Source organism: Vanessa cardui, chromosome 24 (assembly GCF_905220365.1).
Source record: "Vanessa cardui chromosome 24, ilVanCard2.1, whole genome shotgun sequence".
Lineage (NCBI taxonomy): Eukaryota > Metazoa > Arthropoda > Insecta > Lepidoptera > Nymphalidae > Vanessa > Vanessa cardui.
The window spans coordinates 1,251,928-1,277,900 of NC_061146.1; the positions used below are offsets into that span (position 1 = coordinate 1,251,928).

The 25,973-nt window shown below is 44.2% G+C and overlaps 1 protein-coding gene across 4 annotated transcripts in view; it reads left to right on the top strand.

The window, feature by feature from the left end:
* LOC124539962 (protein EFR3 homolog cmp44E) overlaps positions 1–23,283 on the top strand; it is a 43,717-nt gene extending 20,434 nt beyond the window's left edge. For 3 of the 4 annotated variants that reach the window (XM_047117336.1, XM_047117340.1, XM_047117339.1), the window contains exons 3-21: positions 1,137–1,287; positions 1,882–2,034; positions 2,866–2,964; positions 3,652–3,806; positions 4,751–4,829; positions 6,020–6,149; positions 6,761–6,831; positions 7,576–7,764; positions 8,914–9,086; positions 11,248–11,351; positions 11,586–11,706; positions 12,231–12,366; positions 13,435–13,548; positions 14,003–14,111; positions 16,924–17,015; positions 20,880–21,044; positions 21,707–21,843; positions 22,714–23,197; positions 23,238–23,283. In XM_047117336.1, the coding sequence (XP_046973292.1) occupies positions 1,137–1,287; positions 1,882–2,034; positions 2,866–2,964; positions 3,652–3,806; positions 4,751–4,829; positions 6,020–6,149; positions 6,761–6,831; positions 7,576–7,764; positions 8,914–9,086; positions 11,248–11,351; positions 11,586–11,706; positions 12,231–12,366; positions 13,435–13,548; positions 14,003–14,111; positions 16,924–17,015; positions 20,880–21,044; positions 21,707–21,843; position 22,714 (2,179 nt within the window). In that variant the 3' untranslated portion in view covers positions 22,715–23,197; positions 23,238–23,283. The remainder of the gene's footprint in view (positions 1–1,136; positions 1,288–1,881; positions 2,035–2,865; positions 2,965–3,651; positions 3,807–4,750; positions 4,830–6,019; positions 6,150–6,760; positions 6,832–7,575; positions 7,765–8,913; positions 9,087–11,247; positions 11,352–11,585; positions 11,707–12,230; positions 12,367–13,434; positions 13,549–14,002; positions 14,112–16,923; positions 17,016–20,879; positions 21,045–21,706; positions 21,844–22,713; positions 23,198–23,237) is intronic. The other variant, XM_047117337.1, reaches the window with a different exon arrangement.
* The last annotated feature ends 2,690 nt before the right edge of the window (positions 23,284–25,973 follow it).

The window sequence follows — 25,973 nt, forward strand, 5'->3', positions numbered from 1 at the left end:
AGATAAGTGACATCTTAAGGTCACACGGCTAGGTTAGGTTTAAGAGTGAGCTTATCAAACCCGGATCTATATTGAGCATTTAAGATTGTGATTTAAAATTAGATTTTTAAATAAATTTAGTAATAAATAAAAGTATCAGCCTCTAACATTCCCAGGACAGCTTTTCATGGCCATATGTGGCAGAATTTCATTGCAATTAGGCACATGGAGATTTCCTTATGATGCACAATCCACACATGCTTCACCACAAGATTATTATAAACACAATGATTGTTTAGTGGCATATATAAGTTTGAAACCGCAGTCATCGGTTAAGATACACGAGTTCTACCCATTGAAACTTATTAATATTATTATTGCTATTGATATTGTGTAATAATATTGGCATTTTTATCTATTTAAATTGAAAACGGCAATATAGAAATTATAAAAGCAAAATAATTATGTCATATGCAGACAGACAAATGAAATGGCAAATGAATAATCTAATGGCGAGTAGTCACGACTGCCCTTAGACATTTGTGCCGTAAAAAAACGTAACCATTTTCATAATTGCCAATGCGCCACCAACCTTGGAAACTAAGATATTATGTTCCTAACTTGTAGTAATTGACTCAGTCACCTTTGAAACCGGACAGTACTACATATTACTGCTTAGAGGTGGATTATATGGTGCATGGTTCTGATAGTTTTGAGCCACTGTAATCATCCATTATTCTATTGGAGAGGAGACAGCGTAGAATATGTTATGTTGTACAGATTTGCCGCAAACACGTGTGTTTCTTCAGATAGAATAGACCGCTCTATTTTTATATTGTATTAACTACTTATACACACTCACATTTATTTCAATATTACGATAAAATCTTTGTCGGATATCGAAACCAGAATTTTATGCACCTAAAATGAAAACCGTACATTTCATGTTAATTCAAAGTTCCAAATACAAATTATTAATTCACACGAGTGTTTCACTATTCATTTCTAAGTTTCGTGGTGCTAATGAGACATTTGCGATACCGGTCGCAAACCTACATTTTGCTAGCCAGATCCGGAGTTTATACCCATGTCGATAATCGGTTTGTTTTCGATATATATCGTATCATGGTGATAATAATGTCTGGTTGGAATTTCAGATTCGTGATAATAGCGATGGAAGCCATGGACCAGTTGCTAGTGGCGTGCCATTCGCAGACCCTCAACTTATTCGTAGAGAGTTTCCTCAAGATGGTTCAGAAATTGCTCGAGTCTACCGATCCGCAGCTGCAGATATTGGCTACACAGAGCGTAAGTATGATAATATTGAGCCGAAAGTAAGATATCTACGATCAGATATTTGAATTGATATTGGAAATGTACGGAATTGTCAGATCTTAAATCTGTGTTCCAAAAAAGAAATTGAATTGAACTGTACTTATCTATAATAACTCTTTTCGATTTTTTGTGATGTGAAATTTTAATCCGTATATCCTTTAAGTGATATAATAGTTAGCGATATCAACATCATCATAATCAACAGTGTAAATTTCGAACAGCTGGGCTAAGGCCTCTTCTCCCTTTGAGGTGAAGGTTTGGAAGATATTACTACTGTACTGAACTATAATACTGTTCCAATGCGGGTTGGTGGAATATATATAAGGCAGAATTTCTATATAATCAGACACATGCAGGTTTTCTCACGATGTTTTTCGTCACCGGCGAACAGTGGTGCTTGCTTGGGTTTGAACTCGTAATCATCGATTAAGATGATTACTTAGTTTTAGCCAAAAAATTACAAACTTAGATTAGGCAAGGGAAATTTACAGGCAGTTAATGTAACTAGATGGATAAAATTTCAAGGCTTTTAATGTTAGTTTCGATTTATGGGCATTTTTTTCACAGTTCGTCCGTTTCGCGAACATTGAGGAGGATACGCCATCTTACCACCGGCGTTACGACTTTTTCGTATCGAAGTTCTCAGCGATGTGTCACAGCAATCATAATGATAAGCCGACGCGGGAGAACATACGGCTCGCCGGAATACAAGGACTTCAGGTAATGCAATTATTCTCTTGAAGATTACAATTAAGGCAAAGACTAGTTATAACGGATTTGAATCGCGTATATTAATTATTTTGGACATCCCGACGTTTCGAGCACTTTACAGCGTTCGTGGTCACGGGTAGACTAAGGTGGCATTTGTCTTTTTGAAGAACAAAAGAAAATATTATTTGCAACTACCGCCAACGATTTCTCAAATATATATAGTTGCAAAATGTTAAATATGTAATAATCGCGAAAATTTAAGACAACATTAAGGCAAAGACTGCTGACTGACTGAAAGAAAGACTGACAGTTTGATGATTGGTTTTAGAATGGTGATCATGATTAGTTATTATATAAGCATAATGTATATCTATATATGTGCATTTATTTATTAGATTTTAGATGAAATAATACTGCATTCAATTTAATATATAAAGCTGTATTTTTTGTAACTGGAGATTGGTTCGATTTAAATTGTATCTTGCGTTAAAAAGTACTTTTTATTAAGAAACCTGTTCACTCAACTCTTAAATGCTCCAGAGTTCAACTTATCAAGAAAAATAGACGCAGGTAGGTCGTTCCAAATCTTAGCGCCTCTTACCAAAAAAGAGCTGACAAATCGTTTACTAACTGAAATGGATGAAACTTTTGTCTGCGCCTAGTAGTCCGATAGAGGAATGGAGATGGCTCTATCAGTTCGAAAAGAGTAACAGATATAGGCAATATGTATTGCCAATCCTTTATTCTGCTGCCTGACTGACTGACTTAGTTATTATATTTGTACTTGGTGACTGATAACTTATCGTCAAAGATATAACATGCATGAGTTATGTATTTCAGGGCGTGATCAGGAAGACCGTGTCCGATGATCTCGTGGAGAACATTTGGGAGTCTCAGCACATGGACAAGATTGTACCGTCGCTTCTGTACAATATGCAGGTATGTATCATTGTTTTTGTCCGTTGATTGAAGTGTATATTTGTTCTTCTTTTGGTAAAACAAAAAAAAAAAAAAATTTTTGATTTGGTTGACCCTCAAATTAGCCACCACCAACAGACATTGGCACTGATGTAAATATTATACATTCGCTAACGGAGCGTTGACTAGTTTTGGAACCAAGAAGTTAACTTCTTGTGTCTGAAGGTACATTTAACCTTAAAATATAAATGTAACAATACTCCTCAGAGTAGACAGAAGAAATCATGAGCGGATGTTGCCAACTCAGACGGGCCAAGGAAAGCCCTATTGTCAAGTAATTAGTATTTGCCAAGAAATTGTCAGCGGTGTTTGGAATCACCTGTTTCGAAAATTAAGTGAAGGACAGGAACAAACAGGACAGGAACGACAAATAGTTCTGCCGTGACCTATGGTCGTTTTTTGTCCAATAATTTTGGATTATATGAGATGGTTAGTTTACAAACGTGTTCAATCTCTATTTGAACATGTTTGTCTAAGGATATGAGTGGTGTAAAATCTCTTGTGCAGTTTGTTTTCCATTACAAAGTGCGCTGGAAACAAATTTGTTACGAAAAGAAATAAAAAAATATACACGGGATTTCTTTGAGTATTCCATTCGATATCATATATGTATTAATTGTAATGAAACAAATATTGGTATGATTATAGACGGCAGAGAAATACGAAACGGTGTCGTGCATGGAGACGGACGCGCGCGACGGGTTGGAGGACGACCCGCCGCGCCTGGCCGAGGCGTGCCTGCGCGAGCTCGTGGGCCGCGCCTCCTTCGGCCACATCCGCAGCGTGCTGCGACCCGTGCTCACGTGAGCTCGTTTTGCATTTATACTGTACTTGTTTTTCGCTGGAAAAACGCATTGCACGATTACCCCACGTGATGTTAAGTGGGGAGGGGGGGGTATGTTGTTTAACTCGTTTACCCGGAGCCCTGGTCCTCCTCCCCGGTCGTCTTCTGCGGAGCGATTCAGTGGCATTCTCTACCCGTTCCCGTTCCGAAAGTGTCATGTCGCAGAAGGAAGCCGCCTTCTGTGACGTCACACTTTCGCAAAGCGCATCTCTGAGCAGCACGTCTCGCTACTGAGCATGGCGTTGATAACGCTCGGCAGCTAGAGGTCTCCGCCAATAGTCGCCGCAAGGGTGTGCGTCTGGGGCCCCCACATAGCACGCTCGTACAGGGTGTGGTACTGTCCCTGTCCACTGGCGCACCACACTCATGGTAGGAAGGTGACTCCTCCCGCCGCGCTATCCCATGTAGTTACTTACCGAAGCATCCGTGCCCGGTAAGTACCTGGGTTATTCTGTACGACAGTGTGCTTCTTTTCCACCCAACGACTCAAGTGGGGACATATTTATACTGTACTAGCCGAACCTGTGGCTTTATCCATGTCTCAAACTTTACTCATACTAAATTTCATATAAATCGCTTTAGCGGTTTAAGTGTGACTATGTAACGGACATAGTTACTTTCGCACTTATAATTAGTAATAGAAGTGCAAATATATACAAACTAAATCTTATTTTGATGAATAAATATTGAGGGTAGTTTGATATTTTTAAGTGGTGTTTGATATTATCATATCGTTTGCAAATAATAAATTGTTTTTTGTAAAAAGTTGTTAAAAAACACAAATTTATGTATGCCATTCACCAGACTTTACACAGTAAGTTGTGTGGTCTCTTATAAGAACAGCTGACCGTTCACTTAAGTAAACTATAAATACTTGAAATAATATTTTTATGTACTTTTTAGACACTTCGACCGTCACGAGCTGTGGGTGCCGACGGAGTTCGCCGTGCACACGTTCAAGATCATCATGTTTTCGATCCAGGTAAGTGTGTGCGTGGCGGAGGAGTGGTGCGTGCGTGTGCGTGCGTGCGGGGAGTAACGCGGGTGTGCGCAGTGTGGCGCAGGAGTGGTGCGTGCGTGTGTGTGCGTGCGCGAGTGTGACGTGTGTGTGCGCAGTGTGGCGGAGGAGTGGTGCGTGCGTGTGTGTGCGTGCGGGGAGTAACGCGGGTGTGCGCAGTGTGGCGGAGGAGTGGTGCGTGCGTGTGTGTGCGTGCGCGAGTGTGACGTGTGTGTGCGCAGTGTGGCGGAGGAGTGGTGCGTGCGTGTGTGTGCGTGCGGGGAGTAACGCGGGTGTGCGCAGTGTGGCGGAGGAGTGGTGCGTGCGTGTGTGTGCGTGCGCGGGTGTGACGTGTGTGTGCGCAGTGTGGCGGAGGAGTGGTGCGTGCGTGTGTGTGCGTGCGGGGAGTAACGCGGGTGTGCGCAGTGTGGCGGAGGAGTGGTGCGTGCGTGTGTGTGCGTGCGCGGGTGTGACGTGTGTGTGCGCAGTGTGGCGGAGGAGTGGTGCGTGCGTGTGTGTGCGTGCGCGAGTGTGACGTGTGTGTGCGCAGTGTGGCGGAGGAGTGGTGCGTGCGTGTGTGTGCGTGCGGGGAGTAACGCGGGTGTGCGCAGTGTGGCGGAGGAGTGGTGCGTGCGTGTGTGTGCGTGCGGGGAGTAACGCGGGTGTGCGCAGTGTGGCGGAGGAGTGGTGCGTGCGTGTGTGTGCGTGCGCGGGTGTGACGTGTGTGTGCGCAGTGTGGCGGAGGAGTGGTGCGTGCGTGTGTGTGCGTGCGGGGAGTAACGCGGGTGTGCGCAGTGTGGCGGAGGAGTGGTGCGTGCGTGTGTGTGCGTGCGCGGGTGTGACGTGTGTGTGCGCAGTGTGGCGGAGGAGTGGTGCGTGCGTGTGTGTGCGTGCGCGAGTGTGACGTGTGTGTGCGCAGTGTGGCGGAGGAGTGGTGCATGCGTGTGTGTGCGTGCGGGGAGTAACGCGGGTGTGCGCAGTGTGGCGGAGGAGTGGTGCGTGCGTGTGTGTGCGTGCGCGGGTGTGACGTGTGTGTGCGCAGTGTGGCGGAGGAGTGGTGCGTGCGTGTGTGTGCGTACGCGGGTGTGACGTGTGTGTGCGCAGTGTGGCGGAGGAGTGGTGCGTGCGTGTGTGCGTGCGTGTGCGTGCGGGGTGTAACGTGTGTGTGTGCGCAGGCGCAGTACTCGTACAGCGTGGTGGAGGCGCTGCTGCAGCACCTCGACGCGGGCGTGGGCACGCGCGTGCGCGCCGCGCGCGCCGCCGTGCTCAGCAGTATCGTCGCCTTCGCCGCCGGCGACAGCGTCGGTGAGCCCGCACCCTCCTTATATATGCTTAGGATAACGGTAATGATTCCATTAACCATACCTCTAGTATCATTAAAACAAATGTCAAAACTTAGGAACTTACATTGGCTCAATCACAATAACTCCCACTCACTCACTCAAAGGAAACACAATGATACTAAATATTGCTATTTGGCGGCAGAATACCTTAAAAATGACTAACCTAACCGAACGTTTACAAAGCCTTATCACAAAGTAACTTGTCGCAACTAGAAGTATCAGAGAGATATTATACTAAAAATCTCGTTTCGAGCAAATCAATTTATCGCAAGAGCTAATATACAGTGGCGCAGCTAGGTGAGGAAGGGCCCCGGTGCATAGAAAAAGAATCGGGCCCTCACGCCCTACTTCCCCATTCCTCTTTAACTAATAATTACCCTTTAAAATTATAGATAACAAATAAGAAATCTTGTGGGCAACGTGTTTTTCTAGATACAGAAGCTGAAGATTTAGTTTAGAGGGCCCCTGATCGCCGGGGCCCCGGTGCATTGCACCATCTGCCAGCATAGCTACGCAACTGTCAGATATAGTCAACAATACTTGTTCCTGATTGAAAAACGAGTTGTTTTTCAGGTCCTTCTGTGCTGGAAATCATTAACAACCTTCTGACGAATCTGCGAGCGTCTGTTGCGAGAGACTCCGAGGTAGGAGATTTATGGTCGTATTATAAATATATAGATTTAAATCGAAATAAAGTAATCAGGGATCAATATTCATTAACACTCAATATTTTAACCCTGAGCGATTCGTTAAGTATATTATAAATATATTTTTCAAAAGTCACGCTACTTCTATTGCAAGTTAAATCAAAATTGATTCAGCAGTTTAGCAATGACAACGCGACATTAATAGTTAATTATTACTATAAATAGTTTCAAATAATTTATTTTATTTATTTAATTGGAGAACATAGAGCCGTTGATAGACACAAATTACGAATACTTAATAACTATTAGGCCAATAACAGTTCTTACATATAATATTAAAGAAAATGAGAATAGGAAAAAAACAAAAATAATAACAATAATATATATAAAACTAAATGTCTGTAATAAAAAGCCTGCCTGTCTGTAAAATAAATCGATAAAAAAAGTTTTTCTTTGCAAACATTTTTGCCATGTACCGCTTAACATTATCATGCTTTCTGCAAAAAACATCAAAATCTTCACAAACTTCGACAAGCTCATTAAGACTAGCAGACACACAGCTCTTATCAGAAATTATGGGCCTGTAATGTGCCTTAGCCGTTGGGACAAAATACACTAAAAGTTATAAGTATATTATAGTATATAAAGTTACTAGAAAAAGTATGGTGTGTTTTTTCCATTCCAAGCCCATTCGCCTCTCTGTCTACTGAACTAAACGAAAACAATGTGTTCAATTAACAGAAAGAATCGGACGAGAAATTATATCAAGAGGCATTGATAAATGCTCTGGGAGAATTCGCAGACCACCTCCCGGACTTCCAGAAGATAGACATCATGATGTTCATCGTCAGCAAGATACCGAACCAGCGCGGGAAGGGAACGAAGGCGGACTCCATGCTGCAGAGCATACTGTTGAAGTCTCTACTTAAGGTAAGGCTATTGTTCCATCAACTGTTGGTAACGGAATAATCCACCTTTCATCAAGTAGCCTATTTACCAGAATACCCACCAAAATTAAAGAAAACCTATCAATAACCTGAAAAGTTGACATTAGAACAACTCCTGGGAGGGGTCGCAGGATGGCTTAGGGATTTTCTGCGACTTATCCAAAGTCTTTGATTGTGTTCAGCATGAAATTCTGGTCAGGAAACTATATCACTATAGTTGGTGTGAGGGTCCCACAAGGATCAATTCTTGGACCTTTTCTATTCCTTATATACATAAATGACTTGCCCTTTCTTGTTGGGAAAAAACATAATATAGTATTGTTTGATTCCTCTTTGGTTTTTAAAATTAATAGGAAACGGCTACAGTATATGACGATGTAAAATATACAGTACATTGGTTTAGCGTAAATAATATCTTAGGCTGAATAATAAAAAAAATAAAATTGTAAAATTTAGCAATTCAAACGTGCAAAATGTAAACTCGATGTACTTATCAATGGGGTATCGATAGATCCAATGGAAACAACTGAATTTCTTGGCCTTACTCTTGATGCCAGGTTACAGTAGCTCTCCCATATAAGCAGATTGGCGGGTAGACTGTGTTCTGCGGTATTTGAGGTCAAAAAAATTAGATTATTTACCGATGTTGATACGGCTCGCCTAGTATGTTTCAGTTACTTTCACAGAATATTTTTTTGAATAGTTGAGGTTTAGTATTAATTTAATCATTTGTTAAAATAAAAAATTACACGGCTTTAGTGCACCAGTGCGGCATATACGCGGCATATGCCGCGCTGGTGCACTCGCGGGTATGTAGAGAGAAATATAGGGCACGTACGAAGGGTTTTCACACTCACGATGACTGGATTGTTATCTAAATCTGTTGATTCGTTTGTTCTCAGTTAACCGCTCCATGCATTCGTACGTGTTATAGTGAGCTTAGCGTATTAAGACCGGGTGATAGTAGATATAGAAAATTTTGAACGCTTTAGTTTCAAGTCTGATGAAGGGTCACATTCAGGATTCGAATCTGGAATGAGTTAAGGCTCAGAATTAACGGCTTTACGTGTTTTCCAAGCTTTACGAAGCTTTCAGTTACCCTTAGTCTGATTGATGTATGTATGTTGTGTAGGTGGGCACCACGTACAAGACGACGGAGCTGAGCAAGGCGTTCCCCGCGGCCTTCCTCGACGCGCTGCTGAGGCTGTCCGGAGCGGGAGAGGCGTCCACCCGCGCCCTGCTGCAGCGCATCCTGCACACGCTGCTGGACCGCCGCGGGAACGCGCCCGCACTCGTCACCCCCACGTGAGTACCCGCTGCCGCCTGCCGCACTGCCGCACTGCTGCACTGCTGCACTGCTGCACTGCTGCAGCGCATCCTGCACACGCTGCTGGACCGCCGCGGGAACGCGCCCGCACTCGTCACCCCCACGTGAGTACCCGCTGCCGCCTGCCGCACTGCCGCACTGCTGCACTGCTGCACTGCTGCAGCGCATCCTGCACACGCTGCTGGACCGCCGCGGGAACGCGCCCGCACTCGTCACCCCCACGTGAGTACCCGCTGCCGCCTGCCGCACTGCCGCACTGCTGCACTGCTGCACTGCTGCACTGCTGCAGCGCATCCTGCACACGCTGCTGGACCGCCGCGGGAACGCGCCCGCACTCGTCACCCCCACGTGAGTACCCGCTGCCGCCTGCCGCACTGCCGCACTGCTGCACTGCTGCACTGCTGCAGCGCATCCTGCACACGCTGCTGGACCGCCGCGGGAACGCGCCCGCACTCGTCACCCCCACGTGAGTACCCGCTGCCGCCTGCCGCACTGCCGCACTGCTGCACTGCTGCACTGCTGCACTGCTGCAGCGCATCCTGCACACGCTGCTGGACCGCCGCGGGAACGCGCCCGCACTCGTCACCCCCACGTGAGTACCCGCTGCCGCCTGCCGCACTGCCGCACTGCTGCACTGCTGCACTGCTGCAGCGCATCCTGCACACGCTGCTGGACCGCCGCGGGAACGCGCCCGCACTCGTCACCCCCACGTGAGTACCCGCTGCCGCCTGCCGCACTGCCGCACTGCTGCACTGCTGCAGCGCATCCTGCACACGCTGCTGGACCGCCGCGGGAACGCGCCCGCACTCGTCACCCCCACGTGAGTACCCGCTGCCGCCTGCCGCACTGCCGCACTGCTGCACTGCCGCACTGCCGCACTGCTGCACTGCTGCACTGCTGCAGCGCATCCTGCACACGCTGCTGGACCGCCGCGGGAACGCGCCCGCACTCGTCACCCCCACGTGAGTACCCGCTGCCGCCTGCCGCACTGCCGCACTGCTGCACTGCTGCACTGCTGCACTGCTGCAGCGCATCCTGCACACGCTGCTGGACCGCCGCGGGAACGCGCCCGCACTCGTCACCCCCACGTGAGTACCCGCTGCCGCCTGCCGCACTGCCGCACTGCTGCACTGCTGCACTGCTGCACTGCTGCAGCGCATCCTGCACACGCTGCTGGACCGCCGCGGGAACGCGCCCGCACTCGTCACCCCCACGTGAGTACCCGCTGCCGCCTGCCGCACTGCCGCACTGCTGCACTGCCGCACTGCCGCACTGCTGCACTGCTGCACTGCTGCAGCGCATCCTGCACACGCTGCTGGACCGCCGCGGGAACGCGCCCGCACTCGTCACCCCCACGTGAGTACCCGCTGCCGCCTGCCGCACTGCCGCACTGCTGCACTGCTGCACTGCTGCACTGCTGCAGCGCATCCTGCACACGCTGCTGGACCGCCGCGGGAACGCGCCCGCACTCGTCACCCCCACGTGAGTACCCGCTGCCGCCTGCCGCACTGCCGCACTGCTGCACTGCTGCACTGCTGCACTGCTGCAGCGCATCCTGCACACGCTGCTGGACCGCCGCGGGAACGCGCCCGCACTCGTCACCCCCACGTGAGTACCCGCTGCCGCCTGCCGCACTGCCGCACTGCTGCACTGCTGCAGCGCATCCTGCACACGCTGCTGGACCGCCGCGGGAACGCGCCCGCACTCGTCACCCCCACGTGAGTACCCGCTGCCGCCTGCCGCACTGCCGCACTGCTGCACTGCCGCACTGCCGCACTGCTGCACTGCTGCACTGCTGCAGCGCATCCTGCACACGCTGCTGGACCGCCGCGGGAACGCGCCCGCACTCGTCACCCCCACGTGAGTACCCGCTGCCGCCTGCCGCACTGCCGCACTGCTGCACTGCCGCACTGCCGCACTGCTGCACTGCTGCACTGCTGCAGCGCATCCTGCACACGCTGCTGGACCGCCGTGGGAACGCGCCCGCACTCGTCACCCCCACGTGAGTACCCGCTGCTGCCTGCCGCACTGCTGCAACGTATCCTGCATACTTGTAATCAAGTGCATTGTTTTGTAGCGTCGACATCTCAAATTTTAATGTGCAATGAGTATTCTAATTAATATTTTGTTTTATTGCAGAGTGGACTACGCGAAGTTGGGCCTCATTGTGGAGAAGTGCTCCCGTCCCGATCTGATATTCATCAGCAAACATGGATACGCTATCTTCAGTTCGCTGTATGATGGTATGAAGCTATTTTCTTCTTAGATGTTTAAGGCTTCAAGCAATAGACTACAACTAAAAATACTTTATGAATTGTCAGAGGCTGGTAGTTATTGAGCATACATAGTTTTAATAAACAAAAATAGCGTTTAGGATACATACAATCGCATATATATGACATTAAAAAATTTGACATAAATGGAATTTCAATCTAAGTTGAGACTCAAATTGTTAATGCATGTGTATACGTGTGCAGGCCTGCAGCTGGAGTCCAACACGGCTGAGAACGTGTGCGCCATCTACACGACGCTGGCGCTTCTGTGCGTGGAGCTGGCCTCCGAGGAGACGGTGTGCGACATGCTGCAGCTCATACTGTCGTGAGTGCGCGGGGGGTGGCGGGGTGCGCGGGGCGGGCGGGGTGTATGTATGTGTGTGTGTGTGTGTACGGGGTCTGACGCGCGTGTGTTTCCGACTCCGCAAAGTCAATAGATCCTTCTTGGGGCAAGGTATCCGTTTCTATAATAAAATTCCGCAGAATTTTTTAACTTTGCCGTTTAGTAAATTCAAATCGTTTGTTAAAAATACATTGGTAGAAAAAGCATACTATTCGATACAAGATTTTGTAGATGATAAAAAAAGCGTGGAGTTAATACCTGTTGACTTCCAAGCAGGATACATTAATTGAAATAATTGTATTTAATTAACGTGACGTTGTATTTTTTTAAATGTTAAAAAAGAGTAACTACTGAGTTTCTTGCCGGTTCTTCTCGGTAGAATCTACATTCCGAACCGGTGGTAGCTTCACTTAATTGTGAAATGACGATTCAAAAGTGCTTATAAAAGCCTACTTGAATAGAGTTTATTTTGATTTGATTTGATTTGATTTGATTTGTGTGTGCAGCATGCAGCAGTCGGCGCTGAGCAACCCGGTGATGTCGTGTGCGCAGGCGTGCCGCGTGCACGGCGCGGCGCTGGCGCTGCTGGCGCTCGTGCCGCACGTGCTGCTGCTGCCAGCGCTGCAGGAATACGTGGCGCAGGTACGTTACACACTTATATCAAATACTCATACTTAACAGGTACGTTACACACTTATATCAAATACTCATACTTAACAGGTACGTTACACACTTATTTCAAATACTCATCTACACTAATATTATAAAGAGGAAAACTTTGTTTGTTTGGTTGTAATGAATAGGCTCAAAAACTACTGGACCGATTTTAAAAATTCTTTCACCATTCGAAAGCTAAATTAATCCCGCATAACATAGGCTAAATTTTATTTTGAAAAAAAAAAAATAGGGTTCCGTAAGATATTTTGGGTTTTTCGGACAAAAAAGGAAAAAAATCTACCATAAAAGTTGATTTTTTGCGTATGATGCCTAAACTATAAAAGATAGAACTATAAAATGTTCTAACTCCGGTCCTTAGAGGGCACAATGCCCTCTGACCCTAAGAACCTCATCAGATTCGTGGCTGATGTTGGTCTGGCTGAGGTGTTGTGATCACGAATTTGAGGTTTATCACAATAGATCCAAGCGCCGGTTGCAGTAATTCTTCAAATGTGACCGTGCCTCAGCTGTAGGGATATTAGAAGACTGATTATGAACCGTTATCTACGCGGGCGATGCCGCGGGCGACTGCTAGTACTTAATATGTTGATGATATTTTTGCACGTATAGAACAACAACAGTAAATTGCCACTGCTGGGCTAAAGGCCTCTTCTCCCTTTGATGAGGTTTGGAACATATTCCACCACGCTGTTCCAATGCGGGTTGGTGGAATACACATGTGGCAGAATTTCTATGGAATTTGTCGACTCTTTTGCACGTATAAGTATTATAATTTTAAATGCAATGATTTATTAAATTTTTGCAAAAAAAAATAGGTTGTAATCGTTCTTAGAATTCAATCATGTTTTGATGGATTTAGATACTAAAATCAAAATCAAAATCTACTTCATTCAAGTAGACTTTTATAAGCACTGTTGAATTACTATTTAATACTGTATTAAGTGAAGCTACCGGTAGTCACCGTCGGTGAGAACTAAAAAATGGCGGATTGAGATAACAAGTGATTCAGATACATATTTTTTTTTAACGTAGATCATAGAAGCTCGACGCGAAGAAGCTCCTCATCTCCTACCGCCTCTGCTAGAGGACTACGACATACCGCCTTCGAAGATGCCCAACAAGCTACCCTACCTTATGATCGATCAGGTACATTTGTATACCTCTTAGAGCACAGTCGCTAAATGCCATGCTTCATTGCTTAAAATAATTTGAAATGTATATACAACAATTTGTACATGATTTTTGACGACCTCCATGGTCGAGTGGTGTGTACACCGGTTTTCATGGGTACGCCACTCTGAGGTCCCGGGTTCGATTCCCGGCCGAGTCGTTGTAGATTACAATTAGTTTTCTACGTTGTCTTGGGTCTAGGTGTTTGTGGTACCGTCGTTACTTCTGATTTCCATAACACAAGTGCTTCAGCTACTTACATTGGGATCAGAGTAATGTATGTGATGTTGTCTCATATTTATTTTATATTTATTTATTTATTATTTGTCAATACACAGTAAAACAACACAGTACACACCCCCCCCCATTTGTGAAGTTGATTGTTTCGTGTGGGAGTACTAACTAAGTGTGTGTGTGTGCGCGTGCGCAGATGGCGCTGTCGGAGTGCCTGAAGGCGTGCGGCGTGGAGGCGCGCCTGCAGCCCGCCGCGCCCTACGCCGGCGCCGCGCTGGCGCACCGCCACAGCTGGGTCGAGGCCGGTAAGTCGCGCGTCACTAGCACGATATCATGACGTCACCAATCCCTTGTCGATGTGCCAACTTAGCGAACGCGCCGCTACCACCATATCATGACGTCACCAATCCCTTGTCGATGTGCCAACTTAGCGAACGCGCCGCTACCACCATATCATGACGTCACCAATCCCTTGTCGATGTGCCAACTTAGCGAACGCGCCGCTACCACCATATCATGACGTCACCAATCCCTTGTCGATGTGCCAACTTAGCGAACGCGCCGCTACCACCATATCATGACGTCACCAATCCCTTGTCGATGTGCCAACTTAGCGAACGCGCCGCTACCACCATATCATGACGTCACCAATCCCTTGTCGATGTGCCAACTTAGCGAACGCGCCGCTACCACCATATCATGACGTCACCAATCCCTTGTCGATGTGCCAACTTAGCGAACGCGCCGCTACCACCATATCATGACGTCACCAATCCCTTGTCGATGTGCCAACTTAGCGAACGCGCCGCTACCACCATATCATGACGTCACCAATCCCTTGTCGATGTGCCAACTTAGCGAACGCGCCGCTACCACCATATCATGACGTCACCAATCCCTTGTCGATGTGCCAACTTAGCGAACGCGCCGCTACCACCATATCATGACGTCACCAATCCCTTGTCGATGTGCCAACTTAGCGAACGCGCCGCTACCACCATATCATGACGTCACCAATCCCTTGTCGATGTGCCAACTTAGCGAACGCGCCGCTACCACCATATCATGACGTCACCAATCCCTTGTCGATGTGCCAACTTAGCGAACGCGCCGCTACCACCATATCATGACGTCACCAATCCCTTGTCGATGTGCCAACTTAGCGAACGCGCCGCTACCACCATATCATGACGTCACCAATCCCTTGTCGATGTGCCAACTTAGCGAACGCGCCGCTACCACCATATCATGACGTCACCAATCCCTTGTCGATGTGCCAACTTAGCGAACGCGCCGCTACCACCATATCATGACGTCACCAATCCCTTGTCGATGTGCCAACTTAGCGAACGCGCCGCTACCACCATATCATGACGTCACCAATCCCTTGTCGATGTGCCAACTTAGCGAACGCGCCGCTACCACCATATCATGACGTCACCAATCCCTTGTCGATGTGCCAACTTAGCGAACGCGCCGCTACCACCATATCATGACGTCACCAATCCCTTGTCGATGTGCCAACTTAGCGAACGCGCCGCTACCACCATATCATGACGTCACCAATCCCTTGTCGATGTGCCAACTTAGCGAACGCGCCGCTACCACCATATCATGACGTCACCAATCCCTTGTCGATGTGCCAACTTAGCGAACGCGCCGCTACCACCATATCATGACGTCACCAATCCCTTGTCGATGTGCCAACTTAGCGAACGCGCCGCTACCACCATATCATGACGTCACCAATCCCTTGTCGATGTGCCAACTTAGCGAACGCGCCGCTACCACCATATCATGACGTCACCAATCCCTTGTCGATGTGCCAACTTAGCGAACGCGCCGCTACCACCATATCATGACGTCACCAATCCCTTGTCGATGTGCCAACTTAGCGAACGCGCCGCTACCACCATATCATGACGTCACCAATCCCTTGTCGATGTGCCAACTTAGCGAACGCGCCGCTACCACCATATCATGACGTCACCAATCCCTTGTCGATGTGCCAACTTAGCGAACGCGCCGCTACCACCATATCATGACGTCACCAATCCCTTGTCGATGTGCCAACTTAGCGAACGCGCCGCTACCACCATATCATGACGTCACCAATCCCTTGTCGATGTGCCAACTTAGCGAACGCGCCGCTACCACCATATCATGACGTCACCAATCCCTTGTCGATGTGCCAACTTAGCGAACGCGCCGCTACCACCATATCATGACGTCACCAATCCCTTGTCGATGTGCCAACTTAGCGAACGCGCCGCTACCACCATATCATGACGTCACCAATCCCTTGTCGATGTGCCAACTTAGCGAACGCGCCGCTACCACCATATCATGACGTCACCAATCCCTTGTCGATGTGCCAACTTAGCGAACGCGCCGCTACCACCATATCATGACGTCACCAATCCCTTGTCGATGTGCCTACTGAGATGCTATGGCCCTTGTGTCCGTAGCTACAGAACGATACTAAGTATTGTATTTTGGCGGTAAAATACTCAAATTCAAACTCTAATTCCTTTATTCAATATAGAAGCATCACGCTTATTGATTGCCAAATAAACAGTACCACCTGTTCGGAAAAAGGAACACCCTGACCTGTGAAGAACCGGCGAAAGAAACTCAGCGGGTCTTATTTTTTTTTTGTCAAATTAATAAGATACATAGTAGTATATGATTAGAAATAGCCAGGAGGCGATCGTTTCATTCCCAAGGTGTGCTATCAAACATAAACTCGCTAATTGTATAGTAACCTTTTGCACACAAGCGTTCCTTAACATATATTTTTTTAAATTTGACTTTTGGGTAGATGGGACCTGGGTAAAGTTTTACCTCGAATTTCTAGAAGTTATGTATTGGATAGAAATGCTGTAACTATACATAGCCATAATATAACACAATCGTACTTGGCTTTAGTTTGCCGATCTTCTCAAACTGTTATATATGTCTATATATATGTTGGTCATAAACATCGTCAATTGAATTGCGATATAGAAAAATATACCGTATTACCTAGGCCATAAAAAACCTTTTTATTAACAGCATTATAATTACCATATATACTAACACACAAGGATTTTAAAAGTTTCCAAAATGTACTTTCAGGCGCAGCTCAGGGCAGAGACAGCCTGGCTGACATATCCGCCGGACCCAACGCGGAACTGGACAGCGCCAACAGTTCGCCGGGCGTGCAGCGGGTGAGTTACAAACGGACATCTTAATTTGACAAACTTATAATATTATGATTCATTCAAGGTCAAATACAAATTTGATAGAAATTCTGCAACATGTGTATTCCACCAACCCGCATTGGAACAGCGTGGTAGAATATGTTCCAAAATCTTCTCCTCAAGGGAGAGGAGGCCTTAGCCCAGCAGTGGGAATTTATAGACTTGTTGTTGTTGTTGTAAGGTCAAATATTTTATGACAATAGAGTGTAACACGACTTGAAAATTTTGCTTTTTGTAATGATAGTCCTATCCCAAAAATCCTTATCCTTCTATCAATCCTATCATAACCAGAATAAAATAATGATTTTTAATTTGCACAGATAACATGTTAATTAAATTAAAGCTTCAAAAAAAAAATGAAGTAGGTTTTTAATTGCATATAAAAAAAGAGTATGTTCTCATTGCGGTCAGGATTCCTTGAAAGAAATTAAGGAAAAATGTCGTACAATAGTTACATCACTAGTGGCAGTATGATATCACGCCCTTGTCAATTCACACAGCGAACCCAATACGACGATTTGGACGAGGAATACAGGAAGTTCATTGAGAAGTACAATTACAATCATCGTCCGACGATGCCGAACTTTGGAGCTTATGTAATTATATTTTATCGATAAATTATACAACACTAGCAGTTTCACGTGACCACGATACAATTCACAGAAATAATTCGTCTGCAGTTGTTTTTAAAATGTTGGACAATTTGTATCATTACAAAGTAAGCTATGTAATACTCAGTTCAGACTTATTATATTACTCATTTATAGAGTTGGCCGTTATACTTAGAAAATGATTATCAGAGTATTATTAGGGATTTATCGCCAGCTGAGTGTGAGTAGGACGTCTTTATTTTGTTAGTAATTTTTATTTTGTCGAAACTCCAAAATGTGTTAGGAAACTAAATTGTTTCAAGTGGTAGTGCCACGCTATATACCTTCGAGTTACAGCCGAATGGGCCGGCACGCCCGAGGAAGTACCACTCTCTCACTTAAAATCGGCGTAAAGTGGTAGCTATGTTACCGCGTTTCGTCCAGTAAGTGAGAGTTCCGGAGGCCCAAACCCTCTCCCCCCAAAAACTTGATGGTTGTGCAGAATTTGGTAAAATTACCCCAGGAGGGTACCATCAGCGACAGCGGTGGAGAATCCCTCTCTGGGCATCCATGCTCAGGACCTATCGATTATCTGGCTGCGTGTACCAGCGCATTCAAAAAGGAATATAACTCTGCCTCTAGGTCCCTCAAAAACGTGATTGCTAGGACGAAGACAGAGTTCATTGGCAGAATCGGCGAGAGACCGGTGCGTCTCCCTTCAGGAACACGAGCGTTCTGGTCTCTCGCAAAGGCTGTCTTAGGGAATTTTTGTCAGCCCTCTTTTCCATCTCTGCACAGGGACGGTGAGTCATTGGCCCATACCGCGAAAGAGAAAGCTGATCTTTTAGGCTCTCTCTTCGCGTCGAACTCGACTCTGGATGACCAAGGAAAATCTCCAAAAACAATTCCGCGGTGTGATACCACGATGCCGGAGGTTAAATTCCGGCAAAGTGCAGTTCGTAAAGCACTTCTTTCCTTGGACATTCATAAGTCGAGCGGACCCGATGGTATCCCTCCAATCGTGCTACGGACATGTGCTCCCGAGTTGGCACCGGTCTTAACTCGTCTTTTCCGGCAATCCTACACATTAGACGTCGTCCCGAATTCCTGGACGACAGCTTTGGTGCATCCGATCCCTTAAAAAGGCAACCGCTCAGACCCGTCTAATTATAGGCCTATAGATATCACCTCCTTGCTCTCCAAGATAATGGAGTCCCTTATTAACTACCAGCTCCTGCGGTACCTAGAGGAGAATCAGCTGATTAGTGACCGCCAGTACGTCCGTCGGGGTCGCTCAGCCGGTGATCTTCTAGTTTACCTTACTCACAGGTGGGCTGAAGCAGTTGAGAGAGTCCCCCTTGGGGAGGCATTAGCAGCCAGCTTGGACATAGCGAAGGCCTTCGATCGCGTATGGCACAAAGCGCTTCTTTCGAAGCTTCCTTCCTATCGGCTTCCCGGGAAATTATGCAGCTTTTTGGCAGATCGGAGCATCAAGGTCGTTGTCTACGGTGCATGCTCTGACTTAAAATTCGTCAATGATGGTGATCCACAAAGCTGCGTTCTATCACCCACTCTGTTTCTTCTGCATATCAATGATTTGTTGCAAATAGGGAACATTCATTGCTATGCAGACGACAGTACCGTTGACACCTTATACACCGGCCGCGCTAATATTTCTCGGGAAAACGTCGAAGAGAACCAGAACAAACTTGTGTCTGAAATCGAGTCTTCATTAAACGAAGTCTCGAACTGGGGCCGGCTAAATCTAGTCCATTTCAACCCCAAAAAGACGCAAGTTTGCGCGCTAACCGCTAAAAAAACACGACTTGTCGAATCTCCACGATTTGAGAACATTCCGATAGCCGCTACAGGTAGTATTGGAAGACTTGGCGTTGATATTTCGAGCATCGTTCAGTTCCGCGGTCAATTGGAAGGCAAAGCCAAATTGGCTTCAAAAAAGCTGGGCGTGCTCAGCAAGGCGAGACAGTATTTCACGTCGGCCCATCGCCTAAAACTTTACAAGGCGCCAAGTCGGCCTCACATGGAGTACTGCTCTCACCTCTGGGCGGGTGCTCCCCAGTACCAGCTCCTTCCATTTGACCGCATCCAACGTAGAGCGGCTCGAGTTATCGACGATCAAGCTCTTTCCGATTTCCTTTTCTACTGAAATTGTACCGATTTTTTCACGGGGAATGTTCCGAGGAATTGTTTGGGTTAATCCCGGCTGCTGAATTTCACCTTCGGACATCTCGCCAAAATTCCAAGTTTCACCCGCACCACCTTGATGTCCGAAAATCCAAAACAGCGCGATTTCTCAGACATTTTCTGCCTCGCACAACCACTTTGTGGAACCAGCTTTCGCCGGCGGTTTTTCCGAACCGATACGACATGGGAACCTTTAAGAAAAGAGCGTACTCCATTTTGAAAGGCCGGCAACGCACCTGCAAGCCCCCTGTTGTTGCAGATGTCCATGGGCGATGGTAGTCACTTTCCATCAGGTGAGCCTCCTGCTCGTTTGCCACATATGCCATAAAAAAAAATTACTATTATCTTATAATTTTCTTATAAACCAATAAATTACCTCCTATTTCTATATGTAAATTGAGAAATGTAATTTTTGCAATCAAATATTACGTATTATTTTATATTACAATAATTATTAGGTAAATTCGTCGTAGTCCATGTTCCTATCCCTATCCTACGCACTCCTTATCCAATACAACCTATCCTCTTCCCTAGCGCACCGACAATGATTTCTGGTGCTGGGGACCCGAGGAGGCACATCTGTCACTGCACGACATGAGGAGGGAGAGACATGCCCCGGTACATTGCTCGTGCATATTTATGAAAGTAAGCTTGACCTTGGAAGTGCACGCGTATCGTTGGAGAGAGAGAGCTGAGATGGCCCAGTGGTTAGAACGCGTGCATCTTAACCGATGATTGCGGGTTCAAATCCAGGCAAGCACCACTATATATATGTGCTTAATTGTGTTTATAATTCATCTCGTGCTCGGCGGTGAAGGAAAACATCGTGAGGAAACCTGCATGTGTCTAATTTCATCGAAATTCTGTCACATGTGCATTCCACCAACCCGCATTGGAACAGCGTGGTGGAATATGTTCCAATCTCTCTCCTTAATGGAAGAGGAGGCCTTATCTCAGCAGTGGGAAATGTACAGGCTGTTACTTTACTTTACTTTTTTTTTATCGTTGGAGAGCTAATCCCCCCCCTCCGCGCCAGCAGCACAGCGGCGCGGGCGAGAGCGTGAGCCTGGAGGCGCTGCGGCGCGCGGCGGCCGGGCCCAGCGAGGCGGAGCGCCGCGAGGCCGAGCGCCGCCGCGCCACGCTCAACGACACCTTCCGCACCGCGCCCTTCGACCACCTGCTGCTACTCACGCAGCCCAAGGTGCGTGCCCGCCACACTCCGCTATATACTATACTATATGAGTCGAGATGGCCCAGTGGATGGAACGCGTGCATCTTAACCGATAAATAAATAAATAAATAAATAAATATGAGACAACATCACATACATTACTCTGATCCCAATGTAAGTAGCTGAAGCACTTGTGTTATGGAAATCAGAAGTAACGACGGTACCACAAACACCCAGACCCAAGGCAACATAAAAAACTAATGGTAATCTACATCGACTCGGCCGAGAATTGAACCCGGGACCTCAGAGTGGCGTACCCATATAAACCGGTGTACACACCACTCGACCATGGAGGTCGTCGTCATGATTGCGGGTTCAAATCAAGGCAAGCACCACTGTGCTTAATTTGTTTTTATAATTCATCTCGTGCTCAGCGGTGAAGGGAAACATCGTGAGGAAACCTGCATGTGACAAATTTAATAGAAATTCTGCCACATGTGTATTCCACCAACCCGCTTTGGAACAGCGTGGTGGAATATGTTCCAAACCTTCTCCTCAAAGGGAGAGGAGGCCTTTAGCCCAGCAGTGGGAATTTACAGGCTGCTGTTGTTGTTGTATACTACTATACATAGTAAACGAGTAATAAACTTTATATCATCCGGTCACTAATTGTATCACAAAACTCATTCCAGTACGAGATAAAGGAGAAGCTCGAAGAAATCTTCAACTCGTTATCCGAGGAGCCCCTGCTGGGAGTGGGCGTGGGCGGCTCCCCCGCGGGCAAGCCGACCCCCTGCACCAAATACTTCCCCGAACTATTCCTCTACTAGTAAGTCACTGCTTCTATTATCCAAACAACCAATATTAAATTACGTTACAGACCTACGGAGTACTAATTTATATGATTCTCAAATTTAGATATTATTTTACTAACTATGAGTCAATTACATAAACAATTAAAGCAATATGTGAAAATAATCTCAAAGCTCACCGCAAAATAATTATAATATATAAAGCATTTGAGTATATCAGGCATGTGTCCTATTCACTAACTATAATATTCGCCCTATCTTTCTTTAACATAAGGATCCATCTGTGAGAAAGAGATGCAGCGAATGTGAAACCGATTTCGATAAACGTTTCATCTCTTTCTCACATATCGTACAATGTTAATTTAAACAAAGACAGGGCGATATCGGATGTCAAGACATTTAATTCGAATATCCGCTACACAACCGATGTCACAAAATTTGGATATCGCCCAAGCCAAGAGTCTATATGTCACCGTAAGATTACAAAATTCGTTAGTTTACATTCAGTCCGTCAGATTGCAAACTGTCAAATATTGTGAATTTACTTCGATAGAATGTAAACCGAATAATAACGGTGACATGTGATTGGTCGCTCTTATAATAAGACCGGCCAATCAGGAAGAGCTTCAGGGACTGTAATCTTACAAATTAACTTCGATATATACATACATTACGAAAAATAAGCCGTTAAATTGCAATCATATTTCACGGTTCAAAATATTTCGACAGTTTACAATCTGACGAGACAGATTGTAATCTATCGAATTTCGTAATCTTACGGTGACATATACATTGTATTACTTTAAAAGACATTATTAAGCATTTCACTAGTTTTATATATTGATTGTTCTCAGTTAAAGTATTAATTAATGTTTATATATTTTCAGATGCGAGTAAATATATGCTTTCCACCAGTGACATATATTACGTAGTCGCTTCGCATAATATATTCTGAACAATACTATATGCTTCCATTGTATTTAATTTATGATTATCTAATTATTAAATAACGTTTATTGAAAACATACCCATTTTCGTAGCATTGCCAATGGCAACAAAATGGCAATTTTACAAATATTATTTTCATATAAACAAAAATGTTTTTACCATATTTAATCGTCCATAAGGTTAAATATGTCTGTTTATGATTATTTTTAAATCGGAATTTTGACTTTTTCAAATTTCTAAGAATGCCATTTTGTCTCCTTACCCAGCCGTGACGTAAAGCCTATACGAAATGTTGCTATATTGCTGCTGATGTTTGCTATAATTGTTAATATTTGGGGTTTAATTAAATGTGGACGCATTGCTTGCGACAGACAGTTTAACTTAATTCCTTTATAAGCTGTAAAGTCTATTCCAACCACAGAGGTTGAATAAATCTTGAATAAATTATATTCCAACCACAGAGGTAACAGTGTATCTGAATAAACTATGATATTTACGATTGATTCACGAAAAAATGTCGTTTTGAACTTTGGAAGTGAAATTAAAGTGAATATAAGTAGTCTCGTGGAATAGTGTTGCCTTATGAATAAATATATATTTATCAAGTAGTGTTAACAGTTGCAAGGCACATGGTATACGCAAGTGTAAGGTTTGTCTTTATACCTACTTCGATTGGAATAGGGTTTATGTAATGTTGGGTTCTGTACAAAATGTATACCAGCCGTTGTATTGAGACCCAAAATCTTTAAATAAAAATTAAATTTATTATTAATTATTTCAATTCACGGGGAATATTTTAATATGTTTAAGTGGTTAACTATTATTTATTAATAAAATATATGGAGTAAAAAACAATTATTTTTGGCTACGGATAGTAGAAGAATAATAGTACTGTCATATTTATAAAGACATACATAGGTTTGGGTATTTTGAAATGTTCATTTGTAATTTCAAAGGTTCTAAAGGTACGCTTTCCACATTGTTTCAAATAATTTTAGCTTTGAGCATAATTTTGATCGTTACTCCCTCCCAACTCCTTGTAAGGAAACATAGGACATGGTCGACCCCAGTAAATCGTCTTAGGTAAAAAATGAATTGCCCCTTATAATAAATACAATATGGCGATAGGGATGGCAATGGAATTGATGTTTTAAATATTTAAATGCAATAATAAAACAGCTGTTTGTATTATTGGAATATGAAATGTCTCGATAAAGGGTTTATATTCCATTGTGGTGATGATGTGGGTGATGAATCGGGTGATAAGGTGGGTGATGATTACTTTAAATATATGATATTTGACAGTATTCAATAATGCAATTATAATTGTAAAATGTTATGTAATTTTAATTTTTATATGAATTGTGTAAATAAGTTGAACGTTTTATTTAAAGAACAGTTTTTGTTGATGTCACTTAATTATTTTTATGTAATATGAAAGACACAATCTTATATCGTATTATCTTATAATGAACAAAATATTAGAATCGTTAATTTAGACCGTTTTGTTAATGAAATAAGATCCAATATTGCATGCCATAATCTTACAATTTACAGCCATAACTTGACTTTTTTCAAATTTGAATCCTATGTAGTACTTCATAAAGTTCAATCTAAATGTTTTAAGCATTCCAGTTGAGATATTAATGAAGGAATCTCTTGTAATCGTTTATTGTGTATACAGTACAGTCGGCAAAAAAGTTACAATATTAACAGACATATTGACGCACAAACTCTCTGATTTTTATATTTACAATACTCTGGTGATAAAATGTACAATGTACCGATACTGATGATTATGTTCGTTCATTCCAGTGATATTTATATAGTATATAGAGACCGACACATACATACACACACACAAATATATAACAAATATTTATGGTATATTATATAGTGTGAGAATCTCTTTGATTTCTTATTGGGGGATTTATTTTTTTTTTATTAATAAAAGGGTGTGAATTTGACTGCTTGAATGAACCTTCCCAATCAGTTATAACGCTTGAATGAGTTATTTGTATTATCATAAAATATAGAAACAACATCTGTACAGTCAGAAGAAAACTTTCGTCAGTTTTCAAATTATTTTCTTTATCAAGTCGTAAACTCTTAGTGCCTTTTGAATCTAAACATCAAATCATTGCAACGCAATATGTCATTCTCGATCGGTAAAGCAGATTATCGCTCACACTGAGCACACGAAAATAGATCTCAACGCAACGAACCTTTTCTTACCCCGACTGTACGTTTTATGTAAAAATAAATTATTTGCAAATATGAAATGCTGACTTTGTTTTATAAGAAACTTTTTAGAGATATCATAAAACGGTTACTCTATTAATTATTCGTTACAATAACGTAAAAAATAACAATGAACGTAACTTTATAAGAGAAACATATATTTTAGTTTTTTTGCCGCCTGTACAAATTTTTGTATAACAAAAAGCTACAATTTATTAGTCTTTTGTATTTCGATATTATAATTTTGTTTACAACTACGGCCCTAGATGTTTTATATGCGTTTACAGTTTTTTAATTGTATTTAACTCGAGTAGCATATTAAAATGATCCCTAGCGACGTAGGCTCTAAGGGCGAAGACTTTGATTATAAATACATATAGTACGACACAACTTAGATGTAGCGTCGGCAAAATTTGTAAAACCGATCACATCTCATATAAGTACGCTATCCTAAATTATCAATATTTATAATGGATGTAATAACTTGTAATATCATATAACCTTATATATTCGTCACTTTGACTCATCTATTTACATGCTCTTGCTTTCTCGGGTTGAACTGACGCGAGAATCTATAGCGACGAATAGCATCGAATGGCGCGATAGGGAGCTGTTTCTATTGGTATAAATCAGTTTTATTGAATATGCCGACGCTACATCTAAGTTGTGTCGTACTATACATATATGTATTTATTACATATATATTCGTTGCAACACATACTCATCATCATCTTTCAAAATTATATGATATATGGGACTTCCTGTATTTAAATAAATATCTAAATTAACCGCAGATTAACGCTAGCCTCGTATTAATCTCCGTTTAGCTCAAATTTTCTTATATAAACTAAATTAAGGACCAATTATAACTTTTCAACTTATTACGATCTATTATATAATGTGTTTGTTATAAATATAATAATTATTATTAACAATAAATGATAATTATATATTTTTG